Source organism: Megalobrama amblycephala, linkage group LG3, assembly GCF_018812025.1.
Source record: "Megalobrama amblycephala isolate DHTTF-2021 linkage group LG3, ASM1881202v1, whole genome shotgun sequence".
NCBI classification, from domain to species: domain Eukaryota; kingdom Metazoa; phylum Chordata; class Actinopteri; order Cypriniformes; family Xenocyprididae; genus Megalobrama; species Megalobrama amblycephala.
The window spans coordinates 5,260,558-5,288,358 of record NC_063046.1 but is presented as its reverse complement, the minus strand read 5'-3'; the positions used below and the strand labels follow the sequence as shown (position 1 = coordinate 5,288,358).

The 27,801-nt window shown below is 37.1% G+C and overlaps 1 protein-coding gene across 3 annotated transcripts in view; it reads left to right on the top strand.

Moving 5' to 3' along the window:
- si:cabz01007807.1 overlaps positions 1 to 27,319 on the top strand; it is a 29,498-nt gene extending 2,179 nt beyond the window's left edge. The window contains exons 4-38 of one of the 3 annotated variants that reach the window (XM_048183586.1): positions 2,707 to 2,766; positions 2,860 to 3,537; positions 3,900 to 3,968; positions 7,708 to 7,770; positions 8,668 to 8,727; positions 8,809 to 8,844; positions 9,067 to 9,120; positions 9,211 to 9,261; positions 13,885 to 13,950; positions 14,083 to 14,154; positions 14,237 to 14,284; positions 15,321 to 15,368; positions 15,457 to 15,537; positions 15,620 to 15,658; positions 16,087 to 16,146; positions 16,787 to 16,855; positions 19,764 to 19,832; positions 19,923 to 19,988; positions 20,078 to 20,125; positions 21,110 to 21,169; positions 21,251 to 21,310; positions 21,397 to 21,453; positions 21,534 to 21,581; positions 21,666 to 21,761; positions 21,845 to 21,895; positions 23,034 to 23,078; positions 23,179 to 23,232; positions 23,315 to 23,413; positions 23,493 to 23,546; positions 23,623 to 23,697; positions 23,829 to 23,915; positions 24,017 to 24,056; positions 24,137 to 24,191; positions 24,805 to 25,138; positions 26,599 to 27,319. In XM_048183586.1, the coding sequence (XP_048039543.1) occupies positions 2,707 to 2,766; positions 2,860 to 3,537; positions 3,900 to 3,968; positions 7,708 to 7,770; positions 8,668 to 8,727; positions 8,809 to 8,844; positions 9,067 to 9,120; positions 9,211 to 9,261; positions 13,885 to 13,950; positions 14,083 to 14,154; positions 14,237 to 14,284; positions 15,321 to 15,368; positions 15,457 to 15,537; positions 15,620 to 15,658; positions 16,087 to 16,146; positions 16,787 to 16,855; positions 19,764 to 19,832; positions 19,923 to 19,988; positions 20,078 to 20,125; positions 21,110 to 21,169; positions 21,251 to 21,310; positions 21,397 to 21,453; positions 21,534 to 21,581; positions 21,666 to 21,761; positions 21,845 to 21,895; positions 23,034 to 23,078; positions 23,179 to 23,232; positions 23,315 to 23,413; positions 23,493 to 23,546; positions 23,623 to 23,697; positions 23,829 to 23,915; positions 24,017 to 24,056; positions 24,137 to 24,191; positions 24,805 to 25,138; positions 26,599 to 27,012 (3,366 nt within the window). In that variant the 3' untranslated portion in view covers positions 27,013 to 27,319. The remainder of the gene's footprint in view (positions 1 to 2,706; positions 2,767 to 2,859; positions 3,538 to 3,899; positions 3,969 to 7,707; positions 7,771 to 8,667; positions 8,728 to 8,808; positions 8,845 to 9,066; positions 9,121 to 9,210; positions 9,262 to 13,884; positions 13,951 to 14,082; positions 14,155 to 14,236; positions 14,285 to 15,320; positions 15,369 to 15,456; positions 15,538 to 15,619; positions 15,659 to 16,086; positions 16,147 to 16,786; positions 16,856 to 19,763; positions 19,833 to 19,922; positions 19,989 to 20,077; positions 20,126 to 21,109; positions 21,170 to 21,250; positions 21,311 to 21,396; positions 21,454 to 21,533; positions 21,582 to 21,665; positions 21,762 to 21,844; positions 21,896 to 23,033; positions 23,079 to 23,178; positions 23,233 to 23,314; positions 23,414 to 23,492; positions 23,547 to 23,622; positions 23,698 to 23,828; positions 23,916 to 24,016; positions 24,057 to 24,136; positions 24,192 to 24,804; positions 25,139 to 26,598) is intronic. The other 2 variants (XM_048183588.1, XM_048183587.1) reach the window with 2 other exon arrangements.
- The last annotated feature ends 482 nt before the right edge of the window (positions 27,320 to 27,801 follow it).

Below are 27,801 nucleotides of genomic sequence, written 5' to 3'. Positions count from 1 at the left end.
TTTTGATCTTTCATTCAAAAAATTCACAAAATTATAACCTTTCATTTAAGGAAAATGATTGAAAGTGGGGGAAACTTACATTATGAAATAAATGTTTTTCTCCAAAACACGTTGGCCACAATTATTGGCACCCTTTTATTCAAAACTTTTTGCAACCTCCTTTTGCCAAGATTACAGCTCTGAGTCTTCACCTATAATGCCTGATGAGTTTGGAGAACACCTGACAAGAGATCATAGACAATTCCTTCATGCAGAATCTCTCCAGATCCTTCAGATTCCAGCTCCATGTTGGTGCTTCTTCTCTTCAGTTCACTCCACTCATTTTCTTTAGGGTTCAGGTCAGGAACTGCGATGTTCATGGCAGAAGCTTCATTTTGTGCTCAGTGACACATTTTTGTGTTGGTTTTGATGTTTGTTTTGGATCATTGTCCTGATGGAAGATCCAACCACGGCCCATTATTGGATTTCTAGCAGAAGTGGTCAGGTTTTGATTTTTTATCTGTTGGTATTTGACAGAATCCATGATGCCATGTATCTGAACAAGATGTCCAGGACCTCCAGCAGAAAAATAGGCCCACAACATTAAAGATACAGCAGTATATTTAACCGTGGACATGGAGCACTTTTTATCCATGTGTGCACCAAACCCATCTGGTGGGTTTGCTGCCAAGAAGCTCTTTTTGTAGTTTCATCTTACCATAGAAGCTGGTCCCGTTTGAAGTTCCAGTCTTGTCTGACAACTGAACATGCTGGAGGTTGTTTCTGGATGAGAGCAGAGGATTTTTCTTGAAACCCTCCTGGACATCTTGTGGGGATGTCGGTGTTGTTTGATAATTTTTTTTAGGCCTTCTGAGACTCAAGACTCAACTAATGTCTGCAATTCTCCAGCTGTGATCCTTGAAGAGTCTTTGTCCAGTCAAACTCTCCTCCTCACTTCACATTAGGACAATTTAGACACACGTCCTCTTCCAGGCAGATTTGTAACATCTTTAGTTGATTGGAACTTCTTAATTATTGCCCTGATGGTGGAAATGGGGATTTTCAATGCTTTAGCTATTTTCTTACAGCCACTTTCTATTTTGTGAAGCTCAACAATCTTTTGCTGCACATCAGAACTATATTCTTTGGTTTTACTCATTGTGATGAATGATTACGGGAATTTGGCATTTGTGTTTCCTCATGTTTATATTCCTGTGGAACAGGAAGTCATGGCTAGACAATTTCATGCTCCTAGTCACCCTGGTGTGCTAAAAAAAATGTAAATATGAATGGGAATTTACTTCAGAGATGTTTTACTCATAAGAATTTCTAGGGGTGCCAATAATTGTGGCGAACGTGTTTTGGAGAAAAACATTTATTTCATAATGTGAGTTTCCCCCCACTTTCAACTGTTTTCCTTCAATGAAAGGTTAGAATTTTGTGAATTTTTTGAATGAAAGATCAAAAGGATAAACAATGCAGATTTATTTTCACATCCACCTTTGCTCATATTTACTAAGGGTGCCAATAATTGTGGAGGGCACAGTATATATATAATATAAAATTAGATTTATACATCATCCAAAATGAATAAGCTTTCCATTGATGTATGGTTTGTTAGGATAGGACAATATTCGACTGAGATAAAACTATCTGAAAAACTTGAATCTGAGGGTGCAAAAAATAAATAAATAATACATAAAAATATATTGAGAAAAACGCCTTTAAAATTGTCCAAATTAAATCCTTAGCAATGCATATCCACTCAAACATATTTACGTTACGAAATTTACAAAATATCTTAATGGAACATGATCTTTACTTAAAGGATTAGTTCACTTTCAAATGAAAATTAGCCCAAGCTTTACTCACCCGCAAGCCATCCGAGGTGAGCATAATTGAAGAAATATTAATAAATATCTTGACGTATCCAAGCTTTATAATGGTATCTCTATCCACATCCATCCATCACAAACGTACACCACATGACTTCGGGGGTTAATAAAGTCCTTCTGAAATGAAGTGATGTGTTTGTGTAAAAAAAAAAAATCTACATTTAAACAAGTTATGAAGCCAAATATCGAGCTTCTGCCAGACCACCTTCCGTATTCAGCATATGCAGAAAGTGTAAACCTCTTGCAGTTCACAAAGCTTACGCTTCGTCCTACGTCTTCCCTATTCAACTTACAGAAAAAGTGTCATTTACACTTTCTCCGTAACTTGTATAAGGAAGGTGGTCTGGTGGAAGCTCGATATTTACCTAATAACTTGTTCACTTCAGAAGGCCTTTATTAACCCCCCGGAGCTGTGTGGAGTACGTTTATTATGGATGGATGTGGATGGAAGCACTTTCTTCAGCTCATACTCATGAACCCCATTCACTGCCATTATAAAGCGCTGATGCATCAGGATATTTATTAATATTTCTTCAATTATGTTCATCAGAAAGAAAAAAAAAGTCATATACACCTAGGATGGATTGAGGGTGAGTAAAGCTTGGGCTAATTTTCATTTAAAAAGTGAACTAATAATGATTTTTGGCATAAAAGAAAAATCGATAATTTTGACCCTATTGCTACAAATATACCCATGCGACTTATGACTGGTTTTGTGGTCCAGGGTCACATTTAAGTTGCATTTGTTTCCTTGCATATAATAAAATGCATTGTTTTGGTTATGATGTCACACAGTCTTAGTAATTGAGAAAAAAATCATTCTGATTCTCAGAGTCCAGTGAATGGAGATCAAGATGATATTAACTCGATCAGAGAAAACCACACGGCTCAGGTGACCTTGACATAAAATAAGAAGAAAATGTTATATTGTGTTTAAAAGTTCATGGCAGTCCTCATGTTCTTTTGAATGCGCTTGTATTTGCAGGGCTACGATGTGGAAACGGTTGAAGAGGAAAACAGTGTGTTACCTAATGTAACAGGACAAAGCAATGGCATTCATCAGACGCCTCCGTGTTCAGACTTTACTGTGGATCCTTTTCCTCCACCTGATTTTTATAAAGATAACACACCTGATGTGTTTCGAACCACATCAGCATCAGGCATTTGGGGTGAAGAAACAGACATCTTCCAGCCTTTTAAAGAAAAAGTGGACACTGATGTGACGCAAAGCAGTTCAACCAATCAGAACACAGAATCCTCGTCTTCATCCAATCAGAGGGATCCTCTGCTGGATTTCATCCTCTCCAGACGAAGCCTGGACGGAGCCAGACCCTCCTTCACATCACCGTCCGATCCTGGCGATGTTTTCCAAGAAACATCCACTAAAACAGACAGTCTCTTCGAGACACCGTACGTCTCTAACACTGACCCAGTATTTGATGATATTTTCAAGACACCCTCGTCCACGGCAGGAACCTCTGACATCAAAGCATTCGATCCTCTGTTCAACCCTCAGAATGAAGTTCAGTCCGATCGGAATAGCAATTATGATCTGCTGCTCACCGGTCAAGATACAAAGCAGGATGATCATATGTCTCATGTTGGTTTGCAGAATGGAGACGTTCAAGAGATTCTTACCTCAAACACCTCCAATGGAGACCTGGTGAGAATGTCTTTCCACTAAAGACCCCATGATTCAGGTTTTATGGTGTTTAGTTCATATCTCATCTCTATACTGTGATTCTAAAAGTTGACAAATTTAATATACTATGATAGATAGAAAAGTTATACACAGATATAATAAAATACAATCTTTCTCTTCCAAATCAAAATATCGTTGACTCATGACTCACATATATTTCTGTCCAATAAAATGATCTCTAGACGATTATCTCCGACTTCCTGTTTCAGCAGGAAATATGTCAACACAGGATTAAATCAAATCATTTTATGGGGTCTTTAGGGCTTTATTAGACCCATTTATTTCTCACCCGAAACAAATTGTCAATTATTTTGTTTTTGTAGATGTTCAGGAGACGTCCGCCGAAACCTGCTCCTCGCAGTAAAGCCGCTAAGAGCGCCCATCAGACTCAGGTATCCCTCCTTCAGCAGAAACATTTCTCAATATTCCTTCTCATCCCTTTCCTTTTCCTCATATTAGTGTTCTGTGGTAGATGGACCGTAGTGGATGTTCATCTGGATGTGATTTGGTGATAATATTAGTCTGAATACAGATTAACTCTCTCTTCATTACTACAGTAACTCTACATGTAGCGTCCAGTCGAAAGATGTCAGCCAGAACTGATGGTTTAGTGAGTTTTTAATGAGTTTCCTTGCAGGTCATAAACCAACATAAGAGCTGAACACAGAATAAACAAAACAACGTGTCACTCTCACTCAAACATTAGCCATTTTCATTAACATTTTATCAGTATGTACCAAAGCTTAACGAAACAGATCCTCTACACTGTAAGACACAGCATACCTTGTTGCCACTTTCGACTTTCGAGGCTATACTCCTTATCTCTTTAATCTTTGTTGCTGTTTCACCTTCTCTTTATCGCTAGCGATCTTTTCCTTTTCCCTTTTTTTTTTTTGTATTAGATTCCCCCGCGCATACCATTCTTTCAAAATAAAAGCCAGTTTCGGCTAAACAGGAATTGTCAAAATAAAAGCATATAAATGCATGTAATCGTCATAGTTTGAGGTCCTTTACACTACAGGTAAACAACACAATTAAGACAAAAAAAAAAAAAAAAAAAAACCTTTCCACAACTGTAGAATTACAAATATTATACAATTCAATATAATGTCAATTTACATGAAACAAAACTGAAGAGAGGGATCATTTTCTAGTTAGTTTTTATATGTAGTATTTGATTTTTAACATGTTGCTGTGTAGTATTAGTACTATTTATATATTGCTATTAAATTATATATTACTAAATTACTATTGTATTATGTTAAAGTTGACTACATGTCAACTAACCCATTAATGTGCAACTACATATCAACTAACTCTCATTAATCTGACACTAAATGTCAACTAACTCTCATTAATCTGCAACTACATGTCAACTAACTCATTCATTTGCAACTACATGTCAACAAATGCTCATTAATCTGCAACTACGTCAACAAATGCTCATTAATCTGCAACTACATGTCAATTAATTCATTAATTTGCAACTACGTCAACAAATGCTCATTAATGTGCAACTACGTCAACAAATGCTCATTAATCTGCAGCTATATGTCAACTAACTCATTAATTTGCAACTACATGTCAACTAACTCTCATTAATCTGCAACTACATGTCAAGTAATTCATTACTTTGCAACTACATGTCAACTAATTCATTAATTTTCAACTACATGTCAACAAACGCTCATTAATGTGCAACTACATGTCAACTAATTCATTACTTTGCCACTACGTCAACTAACTCATTAATTTACAACTACATGTCAACAAATGCTCATTAATCTGCAACTACGTGTCTACTAATTCATTAATTTGCAACTACATGTCAACAAATGCTCATTAATCTGCAGCTAAATGTCAACTAACTCATTAATTTGCAACTACATGTCAACTCTCAATAATCTGCAACTACATGTCAAGTAATTCATTACTTTGCAACTACATGTCAACAAACGCTCATTAATCTGCAACTACATGTCAACTAATTCATTACTTTACCACTACGTCAACTAACTCATTAATTTGCAACTACATGTCAACAAATGCTCATTAATCTGCAACTACATGTCTACTAATTCATTAATTTGCAACTACATGTCAACAAATGCTTATTAATCTGCAACTACATGTCTACTAATTCATTAATTTGCAACTACATGCCAACAAATGCTCATTAATCTGCAACTACATGTCAACTGATTCATTAATTTGCAACTACATGTCAACAAATGTTCATTAATCTGCAACTACGTCAACTGATTCATTAATTTGCAACTACATGCCAACAAATGCTCATTAATCTGCAACTACATGTCAACTGATTCATTAATTTGCAACTACATGTCAACAAATGTTCATTAATCTGCAACTACATGTCAACTGATTCATTAATTTGCAACTACATGTCAACAAATGTTCATTAATCTGCAACTACATGTCAACTGATTCATTAATTTGCAACTACATGCCAACAAATGCTCATTAATGTGCAACTGCATGTCAACTAATTCATTAATTTGCAACTACATGTCAACAAATGCTCATTAATCTGCAACTGCATGTCAACTAATTCATTAATTTGCAACTACATGTCAACAAATGCTCATTAATCTGCAACTACATGTCAACTGATTCATTAATTTGCAACTACATGTCAACAAATGCTCATTAATCTGCAACTACATGTCTACTAATTCATTAATTTGCAACTATGTCAACAAATGCTCATTAATCTGCAACTACATGTCAACTAATTCATTCATTTGCAACTACATGTCAACTAACTAATTAATTTGCAAACTACATGTCAACAAATGTTCATTAATCTGCAACTACATGTCAACTGATTCATTAATTTGCAACTACATGTCAACAAATGTTCATTAATCTGCAACTACATGTCAACTGATTCATTAATTTGCAACTACATGTCAACAAATGCTCATTAATGTGCAACTGCATGTCAACTAACTCTATAATTTGCAACTACATGTCAACAAATGCTCATTAATCTGCAACTGCATGTCAACTAATTCATTAATTTGCAACTACATGTCAACAAATGCTCATTAATCTGCAACTACATGTCAACTGATTCATTAATTTGCAACTACATGTCAACAAATGCTCATTAATGTGCAACTGCTTGTCAACTAATTCATTAATTTGCAACTACATGTCAACAAATGCTCATTAATCTGCAACTGCATGTCAACTAATTCATTAATTTGCAACTACATGTCAACAAATGCTCATTAATCTGCAACTGCATGTCAACTAATTCATTAATTTGCAACTACATGTCAACAAATGCTCATTAATCTGCAACTGCATGTCAACTAATTCATTAATTTGCAACTACATGTCAACAAATGCTCATTAATCTGCAACTACATGTCAACTGATTCATTAATTTGCAACTACATGTCAACAAATGCTCATTAATGTGCAACTGCTTGTCAACTAATTCATTAATTTGCAACTACATGTCAACAAATGCTCATTAATCTGCAACTGCATGTCAACTAATTCATTAATTTGCAACTACATGTCAACAAATGCTCATTAATCTGCAACTACATGTCAACTAACTCTCATTAATTTGCAACTACATGTCAACAAATGCTCATTAATCTGCCACTGCATCAACTAATTAATTAATTTGCAATTAAATGTCAACTCACTCTCATTAATCTGCAATTACATTTCAACTAAGTCTCATTAAATTGCAACTACATGTCAGCTAACTCATTAAATTGCAACTACATGTCAACTTACTCATTAGATTGTAGTAGACTGTTGGGTCAGGGTTCGGGTTAGTAGAATAAGTTGACGCAGTTGCAAAGTTACTCATACCCCCGGTTTCACAGACAAGGCTTAGAGCTAGTCCTTGACTGAAATGCATGTTTGCGCCGTTCTAACTGAAATAAACTTGTACTGATATATCTTAAAATATGTCAGTGCCATTGTTTTGTCTTAAGATGCACACCAGTAATCCATCAAAATAAAGTGTTACTGTACCTGCATTTTACTTTCATTCTACTATTATTGAGTTTAAATGCAGTCTTCATGTGTTATCTGCTGTCTGTTATCTGTTCGATACTATAATGAAATGTTTTGATCTGGCAGAACACGACGGCTGAGCTCGAGAACGATCTGCCGGTTTATGAGGATGTTCTTCTTATCGGTCAGGTATGTGTGCTGCATTCCTGTCTGCAAACTTTTGTGGGTGATTCACCAACTCTATCTAATTTTACAATAGATTGCAACAGTGCCCGGCACTTTTTCAGTGGCATTGGTTCCGGGAGTATTTTTTTCCATTTGTCTTCGTTAAAGTGTCATAATCCACAAAACAATCTACCTAGCTATGAGGAGGATCAAAATATTACAAACTTTAATTTGAAGCAAAAATAAAAATAAAATTGGACAAAAATACAAAGGTACAAGACTGTGAATGGCTTTAGTGAGGAAAAGAACTACAATCCCATGAAGCATTGCGAACAGCATATTCAAATTAAAAATTTGCACAGAATCATGGGTAATGTAGTCTTCACCAAAAATTCTGCTGTTAAACGATTATTTTAAAACTAAGGATACTATTGATTAACAGTCTCATAGTTCACTGTACGCCTGACTTTACTGGTTTATAAAGAAATGTTAAAAATCAATTTCCCTATGGAGAAAATGAAAGGAGTTTTTACTTTCAGAACCTGACTTTTGAAATCTATAGCTGATGTTTTATAATTGTTCTTCTATTAATATTTATTTATTTATTTAAAATGTAATTTTAAATGTGTGTAATACGGTTGAATTTCATACATTTTGCATAATTTGACAGACTGTAGATAAAAGGTATTTATAAATAAAATGCTGAAGGCCATGGTAAAAAGTCTCCAAGACAGGTTGTAATTTGACCTTGACCATGTTACAACAAGGGAAAAAGTTCATTTTAATAATAATAATAAAAAAAGGTGCCTGTAGTTGCAGAAACACCCTCATATGAATTTCTATCCCTGTTGAGTGACATGCATGATTTGTAAAAAAAATAAATAAAAAAATACACCTACACAACTGAAACATGACTTACAGGAAAGGTGTGTGGAGGATTGGCCCGAACACAGTCCAGAACTCGATCCAGAATGGAAACCGGTAAGTTCTTATAGTGTGAAACAGTACAGCAAACTTGTGCACAAAAATACTAGTGCTTTATCTGCTCTTTCTCTGTTGCAGGCTGGGAAATTCAGGCTTCGGAGAGACTCTATACGGGTGAGTCAGACCTTCAGGTTACTAAAATTGTTAACTGAAACTATTTTCTGTAGTTTTGTTGATATTGTTGGGATGTTGAGGGAGTGGAATGCACTTAAAACCACAGAACTCATTAGCAACCACATAGCAATGCCTTGGAAACCATCCAAATCACATGTGTCATGCTGGAGAGTTTCTCACACTGTAAAAACTGGTTTCATTATATTGTCGACTCGTCATTAGGTTGCAGAAGTGTCTGATGGAGTTGATGGGATTGCGAAGAAGAATGGAAAGCAGGTATGATGCAAATTATTAAACTTAGCATGAGTGTTTTTGCTACTTTTTGTCCTTCTTCACGTGTTCATGTTGTCCTGTTGATCTTTATAGACTCTGGGAAAAAAACTGCGACACTCTCTGCTGATCAGGAGGAGCTCAAAGGTAAATGACTGAAAACTTTTTAAATTGGCCCTATTATGATTTTTCAGATATTCCTGTTTATGTAGTGTGTAATAGAGCTGTTTGTGAATGTAAAAGGTCTGCAAAGTTTCAAAGAATAAAGTGTAGATAAATGGAGTTTTTGTCTCCCAAAAGAAAGAATCGATTCTGAACTGATGAAACAAGTTGTCAGTACTTCCAGTCTCACTTCCTGCTGAATCTAATGCCAGCCCATTGGCTGCTGGCAAAAAACATCTGCTTTGCCCCGCCCTCAAACACTGTAGTTGTATCTGAGACTGGAAGAGTTTGGTTCATGTTGTTCATGTCGAGAAGACGCTGTTCCCTTTCGTGGGAACTATCGACGCTACATCAATGACGTGATGGGAACCCTCTGTATGATTGCGTTGTGAAGCACCTCAGTATCCAACCAATGATGCGACGAGACGTCAGAGGCGGGTGACGTCACGAACCAGGAAACTATAAAGCATACCCAGAACAAAGAACGCTAGCTTCTGATGTCTTCAGCAAGTGCTCTCTGTTATCTTGTATGTCTTATTTGGTGTTGTTTGTCCTGTTATGTATCACACAGTGATCTCTTCGTCTGAGGAAAAGAGTTTCAACGCACAATAAGACTATATATATATATATATATATATATATATATATATATATAAATGGCGGATAAGACCAAGCAGCAGTTCACAAAGTGTGTGCCTCCCTGCACTCAGTTTATCTCGGGTGGGGACACACGCAAGATGTGTGTGATGTGTCTGGGAGTTGAGCATGTACAGGCAGCTCTCGAGGGAGCTGTCTGTGTACACTGTGAGCGGCTCACTCTCAGAGTGCTGAGGTTGCACCACGCTCTCTTCGAGGAGGGCACCGCGCCGAGTGTTCCCCGCGGAGCTGCATTCGTGGGGATCACAAATGGATCTGGTAGAGGGGGTTGAGACGGGCCCTGCCTTATCTCTTCCCTTACCTGCCAGACCCAGTGTCTCTCCTCTGGCGGTGGAAGCACGCGCTGCAGTTTCTTCCCCCCAGAGAGAGACACAGACGCTCAATGTATCTTCCTCTGAGGAGGTTGATGTGGAGAGCGTCGAGGCTGGTGATGAGGAACCGCCACCCTCATCTCCTGCTTATGAGAAGCTGCTGGAGGTAGTGACTAGGGCAGTCAATAAGCTGAAAATAGACTGGCCCGCGGAGAGGAGTGAGATGAAGCCTAAAAGTAAACTCGATGAGGGCTTCCTCCCCGCACGGTCACTACCCCAGCGTCGGGGTCTGCCGTTCTTTCCCGACCTCCACACCAAGGTGTCGAGGTCGTGGAATAGACCAGTTCAGTATCGTGTTTTCAGCCCCCAAACATCAACATACAGCAATATCATGGGGCTGAAACACCACGGCTATAGGGCGATGCCTCAGGTTGAAGAGACGCTTGCGAGCTATCTCTCGCCCGAGTCTGCATCGTCCCTCAAGACCGCGACATTGCCCACTAAGCCTTTAAAAACAACATCGGGCTTGGTGGGCAAGGCTTATTCGGCAGCAGGTCAGGCTGCAGCTTGCCTCCATACTATGTCTATTTTGCAAGCTTACCAGGCTGACCTGCTGGGGGAGATAGATGAAAGCGGGGAAGCGACATTTGAGTCAATACAGGAGCTCAGAAAGGCGACAGATCTAGCTCTCCGGGCCACCAAGGAGACGGCCAAATCAATTGGCCACTCTATGGTGGCCACGGAGAGACACCTGTGGCTCAATTTGTCGGATATGAAAGAGAGAGATAAAAACATCATCATGGATGCGCCGCTGTCTCCTGTGGGCCTATTCGGCGACGCAGTATCATCTGTTGTCGATAGATTCCAGTAGACACGAAAACAATCAGCAGCCTTCCAGCGATTCCTTCCCTGCCGCGTCCATCCCCCCGAGGCAGCCTCGGCCGACAGCCAGCTCCTTGGCGCATAGAGCGCAACAAAAAGCCAGTGTGGCCACCCGTGCTCCCCCGCAGAGAGCTTGGGGACCGGGGCGGTCAGCACAGGCGAAGCCTTCCGGGGGTAAGGCGGATCTGAGGACCATCATTATTTCCCAGAAGGCTTCAAAGAAAAAGTCCTGACGCCAGCCGTCCGGGACTTACGAGGGCTGCCCCCTCTGGAGGGGTTCGGGTATTAAAAAATCTGGTATCCGTTCCCCTTACAGTGTGCATCAGGGCGCAGCGGTCTCCACCGATCCTCCGAGGAGGGTTGGTCATCACTTGATTCGTTTGTCTGCCGGTGCGCTGCATCAGAACAATGAGCCAAGTGCTCAAAAAACACCAGAGACCTGTCTCGAGAGACTGGTTCCCTTAGTAGAATTTATGGAAGAATGGAAACGTCTCCTGAACATTTTTAAATGGGTGCTGCTCATGATAGAACAGGGTTACAGAATACAGTTCGGTTCTCATCCGCCCAGGTTCAACGGGGTCCTTCCCACAGTGGTGACCCCAGAGCAGTCTCTGGTTATGGAACAAGAGGTTATGACGCTTTTGCAAAAAGGAGCTATAGAGAGGGTTTCTCCTCCCAGCAAAATGTCAGGCTTCTACAGCCGCTACTTCATTGTTCTGAAGAAGGATGGAGGGTTGCGTCCGATCATAGATTTACGGGTGCTAAATCAATCTGTACGAAATTTGAAGTTCAAAATGCTTACACTCAAACAGATTATCCCACAAATCAGGCTCGGCTCGCTCGGCTCAGGGTCTATGGGAGGACCATCAGCTCTCCTGGCACATAAATCGGGCCCGAGGCCTGGGGAATGGAAACTTATAAGCTTATTTGGAAAAATTTCGGTCGAGTTTAAGTCGACCTGTTTGCCACAGAAGAGTCAACCCAGTGCCCTCTGTGGTATTCTCTGACGCACACAGCACCTCTAGGGCTGGATGCCATGCTACAGACATGGCCGAGGCTGCGTCTGTGTGCATTTCCCCCGGTCTCACTGCTCCCGGGAGTTCTGGAAAAAGTTCGCCAGGAAGGGGTCAATCTGATACTGGTGGCCACGTACTGGCTGACCAGGATATGGTTTGCGGATCTAATATCCTTACTACACGGCTCTCCCATGGAGCTTCCTCTCAGACAGGATCTCCTGTCGCAAGCGGGCGGCACGATTCTCCATCCCCGCCCAGAACTATGGAGGCTGTGGGCCTTGCCTCTGAGGGGGCAAGGCTCATAGATTCAGGTCTCACAACCGAGGTTGTGGAGACCATCCTTCAATCTAGAGCTCCCTTCACGAGGATGTTGTATATGTACAAATGGAAACTGTTCTCTACATGGTATAGTCAACGTAATATGAACCCTGTCCACTCACCTATCAGCTTTGTGCTTCAGTTCCTTCAAGAAAAATTTTCAGAAGGTTTATCTCCTTCAACATTGAAGGTATATATAGCAGCCATCTCGGCTTATCATGTTCCTGTGGGTGGTTTCTCCGTGGGTTGAGACCCCTAGTCATACGCTTCCTCCGTGGTACACTGAGGCTGAGGCCTGTGGTACGTTCGAGGACTCCAGCATGGGACCTGACTATATAGTGTTGCAAGGGTTAGCTGAGGCTCCCTTTGAACCAATAGAAGAAGTTTCTTAATTTAAAAATGATATTTTTTCTGGCATTATCATCTCTGAAAAGAATAGGAGATCTACAAGCAATATCGCTTGCTCCTTCATGTCTGGAATTTGCACCTGGTATGGTTAAGGCATTCTTGCATACTAGACCTGCCTACGTGCCAAAGGTCCCTACAAATGTCCCGGGTCCTATTGTACTCCAGGCCTTCTGTCCTCCTCCTTTTGAAAATTCGGATCAGGAGAAACGTAATCTTCTTTGCCCAGTTAGGGCTTTGGATGCTTATGTCCACAGAGCTGCCCTGTGGCGAAAAACAGACCAGTTGTTCGTATGTTATGGGTCCCCCAAGAAGGGGGGCCCAGCATCTAAGCAGAGGATGAGCAAGTGGATGGTCGAGGCCATCTCACTTGCCTACGAAGCAGCCAGACAGCCATGTCCTCCAGTTGTCCATGCTCATTCTACAAGGGGTATGGCCGCTTCTAAAGCGTTAATGTCAGGAGAGTCATTAAATGATATATGTGATGCAGCTGGATGGTCATCCCAGCACATGCTCATTAGGTTTTATAACCTAGACATAACTAATACTCCGGGTTCCTCAGTTCTACAAGATAATAGACAGGTACTTGGTGATACGGCGTAGTTGGGATAGCGTTCCCATCATGTCATTGACGTAGCGTCGATAGTTCCCATGAAAGGTACGTTTTCGAAAGGTGCATATTCTGGAATATGCAGGGGGTACGCGTTGCCGTACCCCCTGCATATTCCAGAAGCTAGCGTTCTTTGTTCTGGGTATGCTTTATAGTTTCCTGGTCCGTGACGTCACCGAGCCATCTGACCAATCAGAGCAGAGTAGAACAATCGCAATTGATTTAAAATATATAGGCTATACAGTCCTGACTCAAAATCGCACTGTTAGCTGATCGGAATGAAAGTCTTTCACTGCTAATTTTGGGGAAATCAAGCTCTGATTGTCTCTGATGTTAACCTGGGATATATATTTTAACTTCAAACAACTCAATATTTGTCCGCTGTCATTGACAATATCATTGATTGCAGGATAAAATTGGAGATGAAGTGAAGAGCTCTGAGACTAACTCAAACACGCTGGATCGAGGGTCAAAGGTGAATATCTTCATGTACGATCAACCTCAAATAAAAGAGGAATAAATGTCAGCAGCAGTTATTGTTTTAGTGTTCAGTTCATTTGCAGATCATATTCGTTTTTTCTCTAATGATTTGTGTATTTGTCTTCAGCTCATCGTTGACAGCACGGATGAGTTTTTCGCTCTAGATGAAGAGCAGAATGAAGCCGGCGAGATTAAATCAGTATGAAGCTCTTTATTTCTGAATCATGTTTCAGTCATTTCAGATTCATGTCTTTCATCGCAGATTTTATTGCTCTCAACAGAAGAAATCATCAAAACCCAAGATTATTTCACAGCGCAGAGGATCGAAGGTGAAACATCATGAGTACAGTCATCTGAAGGGCTCAATAACTGTGTTTTATTAGTGATACAAGAATATATATTTACTTGATAAAATTAATAATAAAATAATATATACAAATTAATTTAAATAAATAATTAAAAATACAAATAAAATGTTTATTATTTTAAAATAATATTTTATAAATTATATTATAAAATAAAATTATTTTAATAATATAAATAATAATGAATTTACATTGCAATATTTCCCAACATTATTCTAAACAAATTATAAAATATAATTTGCTTAATAAAAAATGAATGATCTTCATAATCTTTACTTTTTTGATAATAATACAATATTTTATAATATTGTTTAAAACAAAATTATTTATTCTTAATAGAATTTGTTATTAAAATAAAATATTTTTATTATATAATATTTTAGAATTTATAACATAGAAATGTATACATTATAATATAAATAATGTACATTTCTATATATCCCAATATTATTCTAAACAAATTATAAAATAATATAATATTTACTTGATAAAATAATGAATCATCTTCATAAACTTTACTTAATTAAAATTATTTATATATTTTTTTAAATAAAATAATTTTCATTTATATTAATGAATGTATTACTATGTATATATTATATTTATATTAATTATAATACATTGAATTATTATAGCTTACAATTATGCTATAAATAATGCAACATTATTCTAAACTAAAATATCCTGTGCTTTTTTTTAACCATTAGAGGAAAGGCTGCTCATTTCCAATTCCTCACACAATTTTTAAACATTTTTTAATAACAAGCCTGTTTAAATTTTCCGTTAACACTTTCACTGATGTTTCTGGTATTTAAACACACAATGCATTCGTCATGTAATACATATACTGCAAGAAACTTTCATGTTTGTCATGTTTTACGGCATAAACTGTGTAAAATATTGGCAGATGTGATAATTGTCTGTGTGTCTAAAATGTGCCATTATTTTGTCTAGCCAACTTTTAATCTTCAGTGTTTCTGATGTTCTTTTATACCTTTAGGGGAAACACACTGAAGCTTCAGCTAAAGGATTCACTCCAGACTATCAGGTTTAACACTGTACTTCAATAATCAGTTTATTATGTTATTAAAGATGGGTAACATTTGAACTCTGACCACACTGAATTGTCTTATTAGGATGATTTAATGTCCTCATCCAAAACCGCTGATCTCACATCTCTGGGAGAGAAGAAGGATGAAGATATGGACTGCAAACCGGTACAGACACGTTTCTCTTTGCGCTGCGATTTGACCTCAGTGTCCGCTCTTTAACATCTTTATTTTATTATTTGTTTTCCAGAAGAAATTCAAGCCTCCTGTGCCACATCGACCATCAAAGGTATGAGAAATATAACAAAAATGTATGGTTTTAATGCTTGAATGATCATAAAACACATTAATTCCTGCATATTCTCCATTGTTGCATCTCCTCTCTTCCCAGTCTGTCAGTAACGCTCTGTTTAGTTCCTGTCTCCTGTCCCATTACCATAACCTCCAGTTTCAACACACTACTAACTAACTCAACCAGGCCCCGCCCCTTTATTCTGCATATTAATTATTTAAATGAGGAATATTGTGAAGAAAACTCAAGATTACAATAGAGGTGTTTTAGGGAAATCAGAAACACTGACACTGATATAGAGAAGAACTCCCGCTGGAGGGATTTTGGAAACTTTTTTCATGCTCAAACAGCAACATTACACACTAAAGAAAGCAGAATAGGTGCTCTTTAATCTACAAAACTCTCATCTTTGCTCATTTCTGTAGGATGTTTCTGCAGTTGCTCTGAAATCATTGCCTGGTCCTCCTCCATCGATGCAGTCAAAGGTATTTTCATTGGCCTTTTGCAGAGATGAAGACAGATATTCAAATGATGGCAAGAAAAACATACTAGAAAGCTACTAGATTTCTGCTGCTGTGTTTTGAACTGTATCCCCAGATAGCATGCAACAATTGAAGCAACGTCAAATCAATGTTAATGTGTCAATGTTAACTTCATTGATTAAACATCACTTTTGCACCCATAATTAATGTTGAAAAAATGTGGAAATTTCATCCAAAAATCAATAGTAATGGCACTGAATCAATGTTACAATGTGATGTTGGTTCAACATCATTCTCAGAAAATGAAACACAACTACAATTGATGTAAAACCACACAGCCTGAAAACAACCAAAGATAAAAGAAGACAATAAATCTTTCGAGATCACAGCAGAAGTGCTTTTTGAGAATGAACAAAGGTTTAGATATTAATGTTATGAACATGTTCACCATTATGGTGATCAGTGTTTCATTTATTTTGGCAGTTTGACTCTTGGCTTTTTATGTGAGTTGATTCAATGCAGTTAACATTGACATTAACATTGATTTAATGTTGTTTCGATGGCTGGGTCTGGGTCTCAAGCCTATTTGAATTTAAATCTTACAATATCTTATTATTTAAAAATGCATGTGTACTGTTTGCAGTCCTTTTCCAAAGATCCCTTTTTGGAAGGAGACGTGGATCTCGGCTATTCACTCCATGACAGACATCAGGTAAATCCATTTCCCATTTGTAGTTTCTTGTTTAGTTTGTTCGGCAATCTTTAACTTTATACTGACATCAAACGTCAGTCCACTGAACTCATACAACAGAGTGTCTGATAATAATTACTGAGATTGACTAGCATTTATCAGGCTGAAATGAGGGAGAAATCAAAATATTCATTCCAAATGTATCTAAGAAAACACATACACACTGTAAAAAATGAAAAGTTGAGAAAACTTAAAGAGTTTAAGGCAACAAACTTCAGCAGATTTTTGTGTTTTCTCAACTTGTTGTATACAACAAGTTGAGAAAACACAAAAAATTATCAAATAAATGCACAATTTTGCAAAAATTCTGCCTGGTGTATTTAAGGGTATTGCAGATTAACCTTAAATAAAATACATAATTTCCAAAGCAATGCAGTTTGACTTTTATTTATTGTTTTCATTGCACCTCTGTGACCAGCAGATGTCAGTGTTATTATAGTGTCTTTGAAAAAAAAACTATTCGTTTTTTTTTTTTTTTTTTAAATACAAAATTATTATTATTATTTTTTTTTCGGTCTTCATTTTAATTTCAGTTAAAGTTTTAGTAATTTTGTATTTTTGTCATTTTTAATAGTTTTTGTTTCCCAAATATGTTTATATATATATATATATATATATATATATATATATATATATATATATATATATATATATAATTTTATTTTATTTTTTTCCAAAACATTGATATCTTGGCAATACAAATGTTGGTGTGAGAAAGCCTAGCCAGAAAGTTTGAGATAGTTTGAAAAAATAATAATAAAAGTAGTAATAAAAGTAGTTTTAACTTTGAAATAGTTTTAAAAAAAAGCTCAAAGTTTGAAGGTTTTAGGGCCATGCGGTCTCTCAGACAGACTGATAGCAGGGCTCGACAATAAGGACTGCCCGATGGCCCGGGGCCAGTGTGAACGATGCTCGGGACAGTAGGCCTAGACGGAACGGTCACTTGCCCGATCGGGCCAGTGCTGTAGGGTGTGCGATATATATCGTCTATGATATCGTAATTGTTGATTTAACGATCTGATGTTATCGAGCATGTCCCTCACTTTACAAAAACAAACAAAAACACACCCAATGAGTGCACGCATGCTCTACATGATGTTGTCTAGTAGGTTAAACTGTTGCGCGTGCATATTAAAGTGTACGCTTTCACTGCGTGATTTAGTCTATTAAAATGCCTCTAGAATGCCCCAGAATTCAAGATAAGGGGCAATAATGACCCTGTATATATTTCATATTTATATAATTTAACCAATATTACACAAAGAGCGCCGTTTTTGTCCAAATATTAGCATGATTACAAATGTGATATTGATCTTATTCAGCGTACAGTTTAATGAACAAGAACTTAATATCATGTGGCTTAAATTTTAGACACCAAATCATCTGTTTCACTCTATTTCGCCAATGAAAATAGTTCCAAAGTCCACAGAATTGTTTTACGTCTTTGAGCAACACTTCCTGAATGAATCAGCCGTTTGAATGAATCGGTTGAATCTGATTCACTCATTAACAGTGATTCGCTGCCATAGGCGTAATTTTGCGAGTGGGACGGGTGGGACATGTCCCCACCACTTTTTGAATCATCTCGCGGATATCTAATACAAAAGAAACACCTCTAGTTGATTATCAATTTGTGTTAATAATAGGCGATCTGGCGCTGGGATGTGTTGTTTTTGAAATCATGTTGAGTGCTTGTTGTCGCTGTTATCAGAGGCGCAACAGTGTTCTCTTGGCGCTCGTGCACACTGCGCAGTGTTCACACGGACGAGTGCTTCAATCTATCGCTTAACTGTTGCAGAGACTCTCTATTCGTTACGTCGAATCACAAAACAAAATACACAATCACTGACGAACATCTTTGGTTTTAATAAAAAAAAATAAAAAATTAAAAAAAAAATCATACATGGTTGGATTCGAACCCAGAATCTCTTGCATGCTAAACGAAAATATTGCCTCCAGTGCATCAGGACAATCTATTTGGAAAAGCGGATCCACGTATTTATTAACTAATATACATACTCTCGAGACATATTGTATTATAGCAGATGTAAGGAAGAAACTATCATATTAATTTTAATATCATATTATTATTCTTGTAATAATACAATTGCAATACCCCCCCCCCCCCCCCCCCACATACACATTCCTGTCCCACCCACTTTTTAAAACAAAGTTACGCCACTGTTCGCTGCCACCTACTGGTGGGTTTAATTTCACATTTAAATTGTCTTCATTTTTTTTTAAAATAATTTCAAATAACAGTATTTAACGTTTTATATTTTCAACATTAAAAACATTTTTATGCATCTGTTACTGCTCTTGACTGATTAACTTTAGTAAAGTTTAATCTATTCTATAGTTATACATTAGATTAAAATTTCTGTACCTGAAAATCTCCTCTTTAAACCTACATGAAAAACTTGAAAAGCACCATTTATTTCATTCATGTTTGTTGTGTTGTATTTATTTGTGCTATCACTTGTAATTTGATTATTTGTTACTATTTTATTACTTACTGTTTATTTGTCTAATAATATTTAAAATTTAAGAGTTAATCTAGTAGCTTTTGGTGTCATAACCCTATTTACTGAGGTTAAATGTAACAAAGACAAAGAAAACAATAACTATGCTTATTGTATAGGCCCATTTTCTTGTCTTTTTCTTTTGTTAATTTTTTGTTGTGGGGCAAGTAAAAATTTGAACCACTGGCCCGACCGGGACAGTAGAAAAATCCTTAGCGTTGAGCCCTGGATAGTTCACTCTAGTGGTTGCTAGAGTATTCTGGGTGGTTGTTAAGGTGTTGCTAGAGTGCCCAGTCTTGATAGTCCAAAGCGACAGACTTTGAGTAACACATGATTTTCTGTTGTAGAAGACGGCAGAGATCGAGACGCAACCGGTTGAAGACACAGAGGGGATCAGTGGGAATGCTGATGGACAGGTAGAGAGAGCAGATCTGTCATCTTTCTGTCCTGTCTGTTATTTTCTCATTAATGCATTATCTTAATCACTGCTATTCTTTTTTTGTCAGAAACACAAAAAGAAAGTCAAAGTCAAATTTGTTCCTCAAAGAGGGTTTGTGATCGGCTTATCAAAGGTGAGTGTCGATGGGACTGTGTCTGTTTTCACACTTCTGTGAGTGTTTATATCAGATCTGAGATGTTTTGTATTTGTTATCTTGTATAGGTTGACAAGGCAAATAATGAAACAAAGGAAGAAATACCACATTTTAAGGTATTTTCAGAAGAGAATACTGTAGCTTTACTAACTGTATACTGTACAGCATTTAATGCAATTAATACATTCGACAAATGAACATTAGTAACAGTAATACACTTCATTCTTTAAAGCATCTCGTCACTTCAGTGCTTAATTCAGCAGGTGGCATCAGTTTTCATCTTATTTTTAAGCCAATTTAGTGTAAAAATGTATTTTGGCCAGTGCTATTATTTATACTATATTTTAATATTACTATTATATATTATTTTATAATATATAATAGTATATTATATTATATATACTATACTATTATTTTAATATTAATAATTTTTATTTTTATATTAATATTTTGTTTTAATACCTAAGTTTTATTTTAATGTTAATATTTTAATTAGATTTTGTTTTTTCATTTCCCATTTTTATTTTAGTAATTAATTCTGTTGTGTGTTTTTATTTTTATTAGTTTTTTTTTTTTTTTTTTTTAGAAAAATGTAAATATTTTTATCTCAGTTTTAGCTATTTATCTCCCAAGATCTCAGCAGAAGTGCTTTTTGAGAATTAACAGAGATTTAGATGTTGATGTTTATATTGAACATGTTTGATCACCATTATGGGGATCAGTGTTTCATTTAGTTGGCCAGTTTGACTCTTTGGTTTTTATGTGAGTTTGTGGTCTTTGTAACAGTGTTTACCAAAACATAATTTGTTGCAAAGAAAGACGCTAGTATTCTGGGCACGTGATCTAAAGCTCAAATCTTATTGGACGTCCTGTGATGGGGAAAGAAATCAACACACTGGCCAGAAAAAAAAATGTTGCTTTGTCACCGTGATTGTTATCACGTCGTACATTTGCATCGCTTAATCGTGCTCAGTGTGAAAGGCCCTTAAGATATGTATTTGTACAGTATGCGTTCTGTATACTGCAGAAGTGTGGTAGTATGCGGCTCTGTCCGATGAACATTATAACAGTATCTTCAGATCTCTGGATCTGTGTTACAGGAGAATGACGATGCTGAACTGAAGGGAGCTTGTGGTTTCACACCTCATCCAGAACTTAAGGTTTGTTCGACTCGTACGGATGTTTGTGGAAAGCTCAGATATGTATCTGGGATTATTAACACAGATCAGCTGTGGTTTTAGGATCACGACGGGCTGGATGAGCTGAAGGGAATGAGCAGTTACACGCCTCAGGAGCTCAAGGTAGAGAAACCGTCGACATGTCAGTTATTAAGATATTAAGAGAACACATATGTTCTCTTAATATCTTTTAATATATATGTTTCTAGGAAGACATGTTACAGAGAACCGAAGCCGGACGCAGTTATTCACCAAACAATTTCAAGGTTCAAACTAAACCATATTCTGTTTCTGCTCACTTTTTGTTTGATTATTATTGCTTATATGATTTTTTTTTTTTTTCCAGAGTTCATATTCCAATGGGTTTATGGGTCCATCTTCATGGGATTCAAAGGTAGGGCACTTGATAAGAAGTAATACACAAGATCTAATTCAGAAGCCAAAGAGAAGCATCACTGGTTTTGTTTGATATTTTCAGGCAGATGATTGGGAGAAAGACGGCTATAAAGCAGCAGATCTCTTCACATCTTCAGACTTCAGTGAGAAACATCAGGAAATGCAAGACTGTCGACCTGTACGTTCACAAAACGCTCTCACGATCTCTGTGAAGCTTTCAATCGCATTTGAATTTTAAATGGCATTTTTCTGTTTGTACAGAAGAAAGCAGGGAAGTTTAAAGTCCTTCGTTTACACCGCAGACAGTCAAAGGTAAATCATCAAACTCAGAACTCAGGCTTTTATTGCAGTTTTAGTTATTTTAGTCTTTCGAGTTAAACTTTGTTAAACCAAAAATGAGAAATGTTGTATTGGCAAGTAGTTAAATAAAATAAAATATTTTATTTTTATATTTCCCATTTTTATTTTAATTAAAGTTTTTGTAATTTTGTTTTTGTTTTGTTTGTTTTTTGTGAAAATGTATAAGTATTTTTTTTTAATTATTAATATTTAGGTTTTAATTTTAGTTTTAATTTAATATAGTTTTTATTAATATTTTGAATTATTTTTTTATATATACTTTTTATATCTTCCATTTCATTTGAATTTTGTTGTTCTTGTCAATTTTATTATTTCTTTTAAATCTAAACTATTAAATACATATAGTTTTATATCATTTTTAAATACTACAAATATCGAAAGTTTTTTCATAAAATTTTGTTTTGTATGTTTAGTTTTTCAGAAAAAAATTATATATTTAAAAAAAAAAAATCATTCAGTTTTAGTTATTTTAGTACTTTTAGTAAATTAAATATTGCCTTGGCAACAAGCTTAAATAAAATTAGTTTACGTTTTTTAATATTATATATTTATATATTTTATAAGAACATTTTATTTCAGTTAGCATTTATTTTATTTCAAGCATGCATGCAATATAAATAATTTATTAGTATAGTTATTAATATTTTAAATTAGTTTTTAGATTTATATCTTCAATTTTCGTTTTAATTTTGTAATTTTTATTAGATTTTTTAATATAATACATTAAAAAGATATTATATTTTTATAGTATATTTTAAATATAAAGCTCTATAATTTCTTATTTTTATTTCAGTTTTACTTTTTTTACCACTTCAAGTTAAAATCGTGGGAAAAAAAAAAAAAAACATTTTATTTTAGCTATATTTCATGTCAGTTAATGTTTATTTTATTTCAACAAATGTAATGTTTTTTTTATGGTTTTAGTTGATGATAATAACCCTGGCTTCAGTTTGCATAATTATTGGTGTATTTAAAAATCAGTTCTGACCATTTTTTTGAACATTAAATGATCTGCAAAAGCAATAAGTAGTACTTCCTACTGAAGTGGGCAGCTGAATTCGACACACTGTTCACTGTCTGTGTTTTATAGAGCATTGAAGAATCTGAGATCAGGACAACTAAAGATTATGACGAGGTGAAAATTATTTTCTGTTGCAGTCAACAAATGCCACATATGCTGTTGATTAGTTTTGATCGTCGTCCGTTTTATTAAATTTCGCACTTTTTCTTTGCAGATGAAGAAGCCTCCTATTCTTAAAGTGCCGCCGCTGTCCCGCCGAGACTCAAAGGTGCGATTCAGACTTTCTTCTCAACTTATTATTTTAATATTAAAATTGATCTGAAAACATTGTTGACGTCTGAAATCTCCAGAGCGTTGAGGAAGACGAGGTCCCTCAGAAGGGTGCAGATCTGTTCAAGGCCCGAGACGCTGAGCTGGCGGAGGACGTCGGCTGGGAGGAATACACACCGGTATCTATTATCCTTTCACTTTCATGCTTTTCTGTGGTTCACACAAATGAGTTTAGCACTGATGGTCCCTCTCACGCAGGACAATAAACCACAGAAACCTAAAGAAACTGACTCGGATCGCAGAAGGTCAAAGGTAAGTGTGCGTTCATCTCAGTCTACAGTCAACTCATTCACTACCACTTCATCTGGTGTAAATCCTGCTTTTTCAGGATACTTTTCCCGAAGACTTTCTGGACTCTCTGGGTGCCACGTCTGGAGATTATCACCTGTCTGATGCTGCTAAGGTAATGATCAACAATATAGTAGGGACAGTAAAAATGCCTGTGTGATTATAGTCAGAAAAACTGATGAAATTGCTGATTATGGTTTCTGTCACTGGTGTTTTGTCTCATTCTCCATCACGTCTCTCTGTAAGGCTGAGTGGATGTCGGCTCAGATGGACATGAGGCGACTGAGAGATCAAGAGGAAGAGCAGAAGCGTGAGGAAGAGGAGGATGAAGGGGTCAGTAAAGGATAGATTCTGTGTGGCCGTAAAGAAGCCTTTCGCTTTCTCTTGATGTGATTTTGAAGTGTGTTTGTCATAAATGTGTGTTTGATCGGCAGGACACTGACAGTCTGATGGAGTGGTGGAATACAGTCGAGTGTGAGTCGAGATTAATTCACTAATTCACCTGGCGCTCATCCAATCGAACGCATTTCACATTCAATCTCTGTGTTTTTCAGTTTGGGATGAACTTCCTTCCAATGAGACGATCAGCTCTAAAGAGGAAGAGACCATGTAAGATTCACAATGACATTGATAAGTCACGTTTTTTGAGGAATGGCCAAAATGAAGTGTGTTTATGCTTAAAACGAGAACAAATATCTCCCAATCTGGTGCAAAAAAGAAACTAATTCAAAAGAAAAAAAGTAATGATTTCTGTGACTTTATCTGACTTTATTATTTTCTTATAATTTATGCTAAAAAGATGAAGATCTGCACTTCTTGATTTAAAGACAAAAACAAGACAAAAATCTCTTTTTGCAGTGTTCAATCTCAACACTTTCCACCATCCATCCAATTAGTTCGTCATTGATAAAATCATAAAGTCTTTGTTTTGGTCTTAGAGAGTCAGGTTTTGACTTAAGCCGGGCACACATTTAACGGCTAGCTAAAACATTTTAAGACTTTGCGGCGATTGTTTCCTGCGACTGAAGCAGATTTAAATACTTACACATGGAATTTGAACACCGACTGTAATCGCGACTGAGCGCAACTGGCTCCAACTGGACGCGTTTGAGCGCGATCAGTCACAAGTATCAGTTTACATTCATAATCGGCCTTACAATCGTTAAGTGTGTCCTCGGCTTTAAGTATCACACACTAACTGGTCCTCTTTCTCTCCTGTCAGATCGTTTAAAGCAGTCGCTGATAAGGTCCATCGTGGCCTCCGAGTGTACCTGAAGCTCTTCATGGAGCGAGCCGAGCTGCTCTACCAGCACGTGCTGATCTTATACGGCATCGCAGACGACATCAGCAACTTCCACCATCGCACTAAAATCGCCAACATCACGGGCGGCACGACCACAGCCGTCGGCGGAGCCGCGGCCATCGCAGGACTGGCGCTGATTCCTGTTACGTTTGGCGCTTCCATCATCGTCTCGGCCATCGGACTGGGCGTGGCCACGGCGGGCGGCATCACGGCGGCTTCAGCCAGCATTTCAGACAATATCCACAACATGCATGTACGTTCCCCTTCATTATGTTCCCCTTCATTGTTAGGAGGTCAAACACTGGAAGCGCATATGCGCCAGTTATATGATTACAAATTATACATTATGTCAACTCTTTAATAAAATTGGCTTAGCTGGTCTTTATATCAAGCCTTGCAAACATGAACTAGATGACTAAAGTTTGATGACAAACTGTGATGTTGGCTTGACAAAGCCTTGTCTGAAAGTTTGACATAACTTTGAAAAGCTTTGCAGATTTTACTCGAAGACAATAGAATGTTATTAACATGTTCTAGCAAGCTGCTAGCATATTTTAACAGATTGTTAACATGTTTTAACAGGTTGCTAACATGTTTTAGCAGGATTTAGCATGCTGCAGGCATGTTTCTATCAAGAATTAGCACATTGCTAACATGATTTGACATGTTCCTTACGTGATTTAGTACGTACCTAGCATGATTCTAGCATGAGTTAACACATTGCTGACATTAGCACATTTCTGTCATGTTTTAACATGTTGTTAGCATGAATTAACACACAGCTTGCATATTTTACATTTTGCTAGCATGATTTAATGCATTTCTAAAATGTTTGTAACATGAATTGGCATGTTTTAGCATGTTGCTAACATGATTTAGTACAGTGCTAGCGTGATTTTACACTGCTATGTTTTAACATATTGTGTTACCATGATTCATGTTTCTACCATGCCATTTGTTAATGTTACTATCACATTTCTTTTGCATGATTAGCACATTGCTAGCATGTTTTTTCATGATTTAACACATTGCTAGCATGTTTCTAACATGATTTAACAAATTGCTAACATGTATTAGCATGATTTACCGTGTTGATATGTTAATATGTAAGGTTAATGTTGATAGCATGAATTAGCACATAGCTAGTATGTTTTAACATCTTGCAAGCATGATTTAATACATTTACTAAAATGTTTATAACATTAATTAGCATGTTTCAGTAAGGTGTTAGCACGATTTAGCACTGCTTGAATGTTTTAACATGTTGCTAGCATGTTTAGTACATTGCTAGCATGTTTCTAACATGATTTAACATGTTGGTTACAGGATTTACCATGTTAATATTTTAATATGCATGGTTAATATGTTGATAACATGAATTAACACATAGATAACATGTTTTCAACATCTTGTTAGCATAATTTAACACTACTAGCATGTTTCTAGCTTGAATTAGCACATTGCTAACACATTTTTAACCTGATTATGATTTATCACACTGCTAACGTTTTAACACATTGCTAGCATGTTTCTAACATGATTTAGAATGTTGCTAGCATGATTTAACATGTTGTTAGCATGATTCAGCACATTGCTTGAATTAGATTTGTGTGATTTTTTTTAGCAAAGTTTTGACCATGTTGAACATTTAGAGGCCTTAGAAATTCATGTATCAAATTTAATACAATTGAAGTGTTGTTTTTCCTCACGCAGGACCGTAAGAAGATCGAGATAATCATTCAGGACTACGAGGCTCAGCTGGTGGAAATGCAGCGCTGTTTGCGATTCATCATTGAAGGTCTTTGTCGATTGCGCGTTCATCCGCTACTGCGACGCAACAACTACTACACCGGTGACTGGGAAGTGCGACGGGCGCTCCAAACCATCAATCTAGTTACTGACCCGGTCGAGCGAGCTATAGAAATCACTAACAACACTCTGGCCAAGTTAGCCGGTCTGCATACAGGAATAGACAAGTACTTCACTAAAGACATGAAGGAGGTAAAGAAGGGCTGTAAGAAGGAGGTGACGGCGGAGGTGCGAAGCCTGGCCAAACAACTGCACGAAGGTTTAGTGGAGCTCAACTCCATCAGAGAGCAGCTGCTCGATGCCAGCGGAAACATCTGAAGTCAATCTCAGAGTCGCTGTGTGTGATTTTGGTCCCAGCTGTCCGCGCTCCCATTGGCTGATTTGCTTTGCTGCTCATTTGCATAAAAGAAACTCTGCTCAACCTGCTGGAAATCACCAACTCCCACTGAAAATGAATGAAGTGCGGCTGCTTTGTTGCAGCAAATCGCTGTCAGTGTGAATGCGTCTTACAAGGGATTGAAATGAGTTTTTCTCTTGAGAAAGAATGACTTTTGATGAAATAAGAAATCCATTCAGCATGCAAATGATTGCCACACCACACAATAAAAAAAAGTAAAAACGCTAATTGCGACTTTTCTTCTTACACCGTGTCTACACCGGACACGAGCGGCGTGATGCGTCAAAAGATAATAGAATCCATTATAATCAGTGATATTGGGCCCTATTTTAATAATCTAAGCGCACGGCGCAAGTACACTTAGGACAAATCCACTTTTGCTAGTATAACGACGGAAAAAATGGTCAGCCGGTGTATGGTCTAAAAGGGTTGTACCTATTCTCTTAATGAGTAATGGGTGTGTTTTGGGCGTAATGTGCAATAAACCAATCAGAGTCTCATCTCCCATTCCCTTTAAAAGCCAGTTGCACTTGCGCCATGGCGGATTCGCTATTTACATGGCGGAACTATTTACAAGTGGAAAAACATAATGCTTCTGTAGTGAGGAAACGAATCTACTCGTGCATGAGGAGATCATCTACGGGTCAAGCTGGATTCCACTAAAGGTGTGCATAAAAAATCTTTATGCACACAATAATAATCTTTTACAT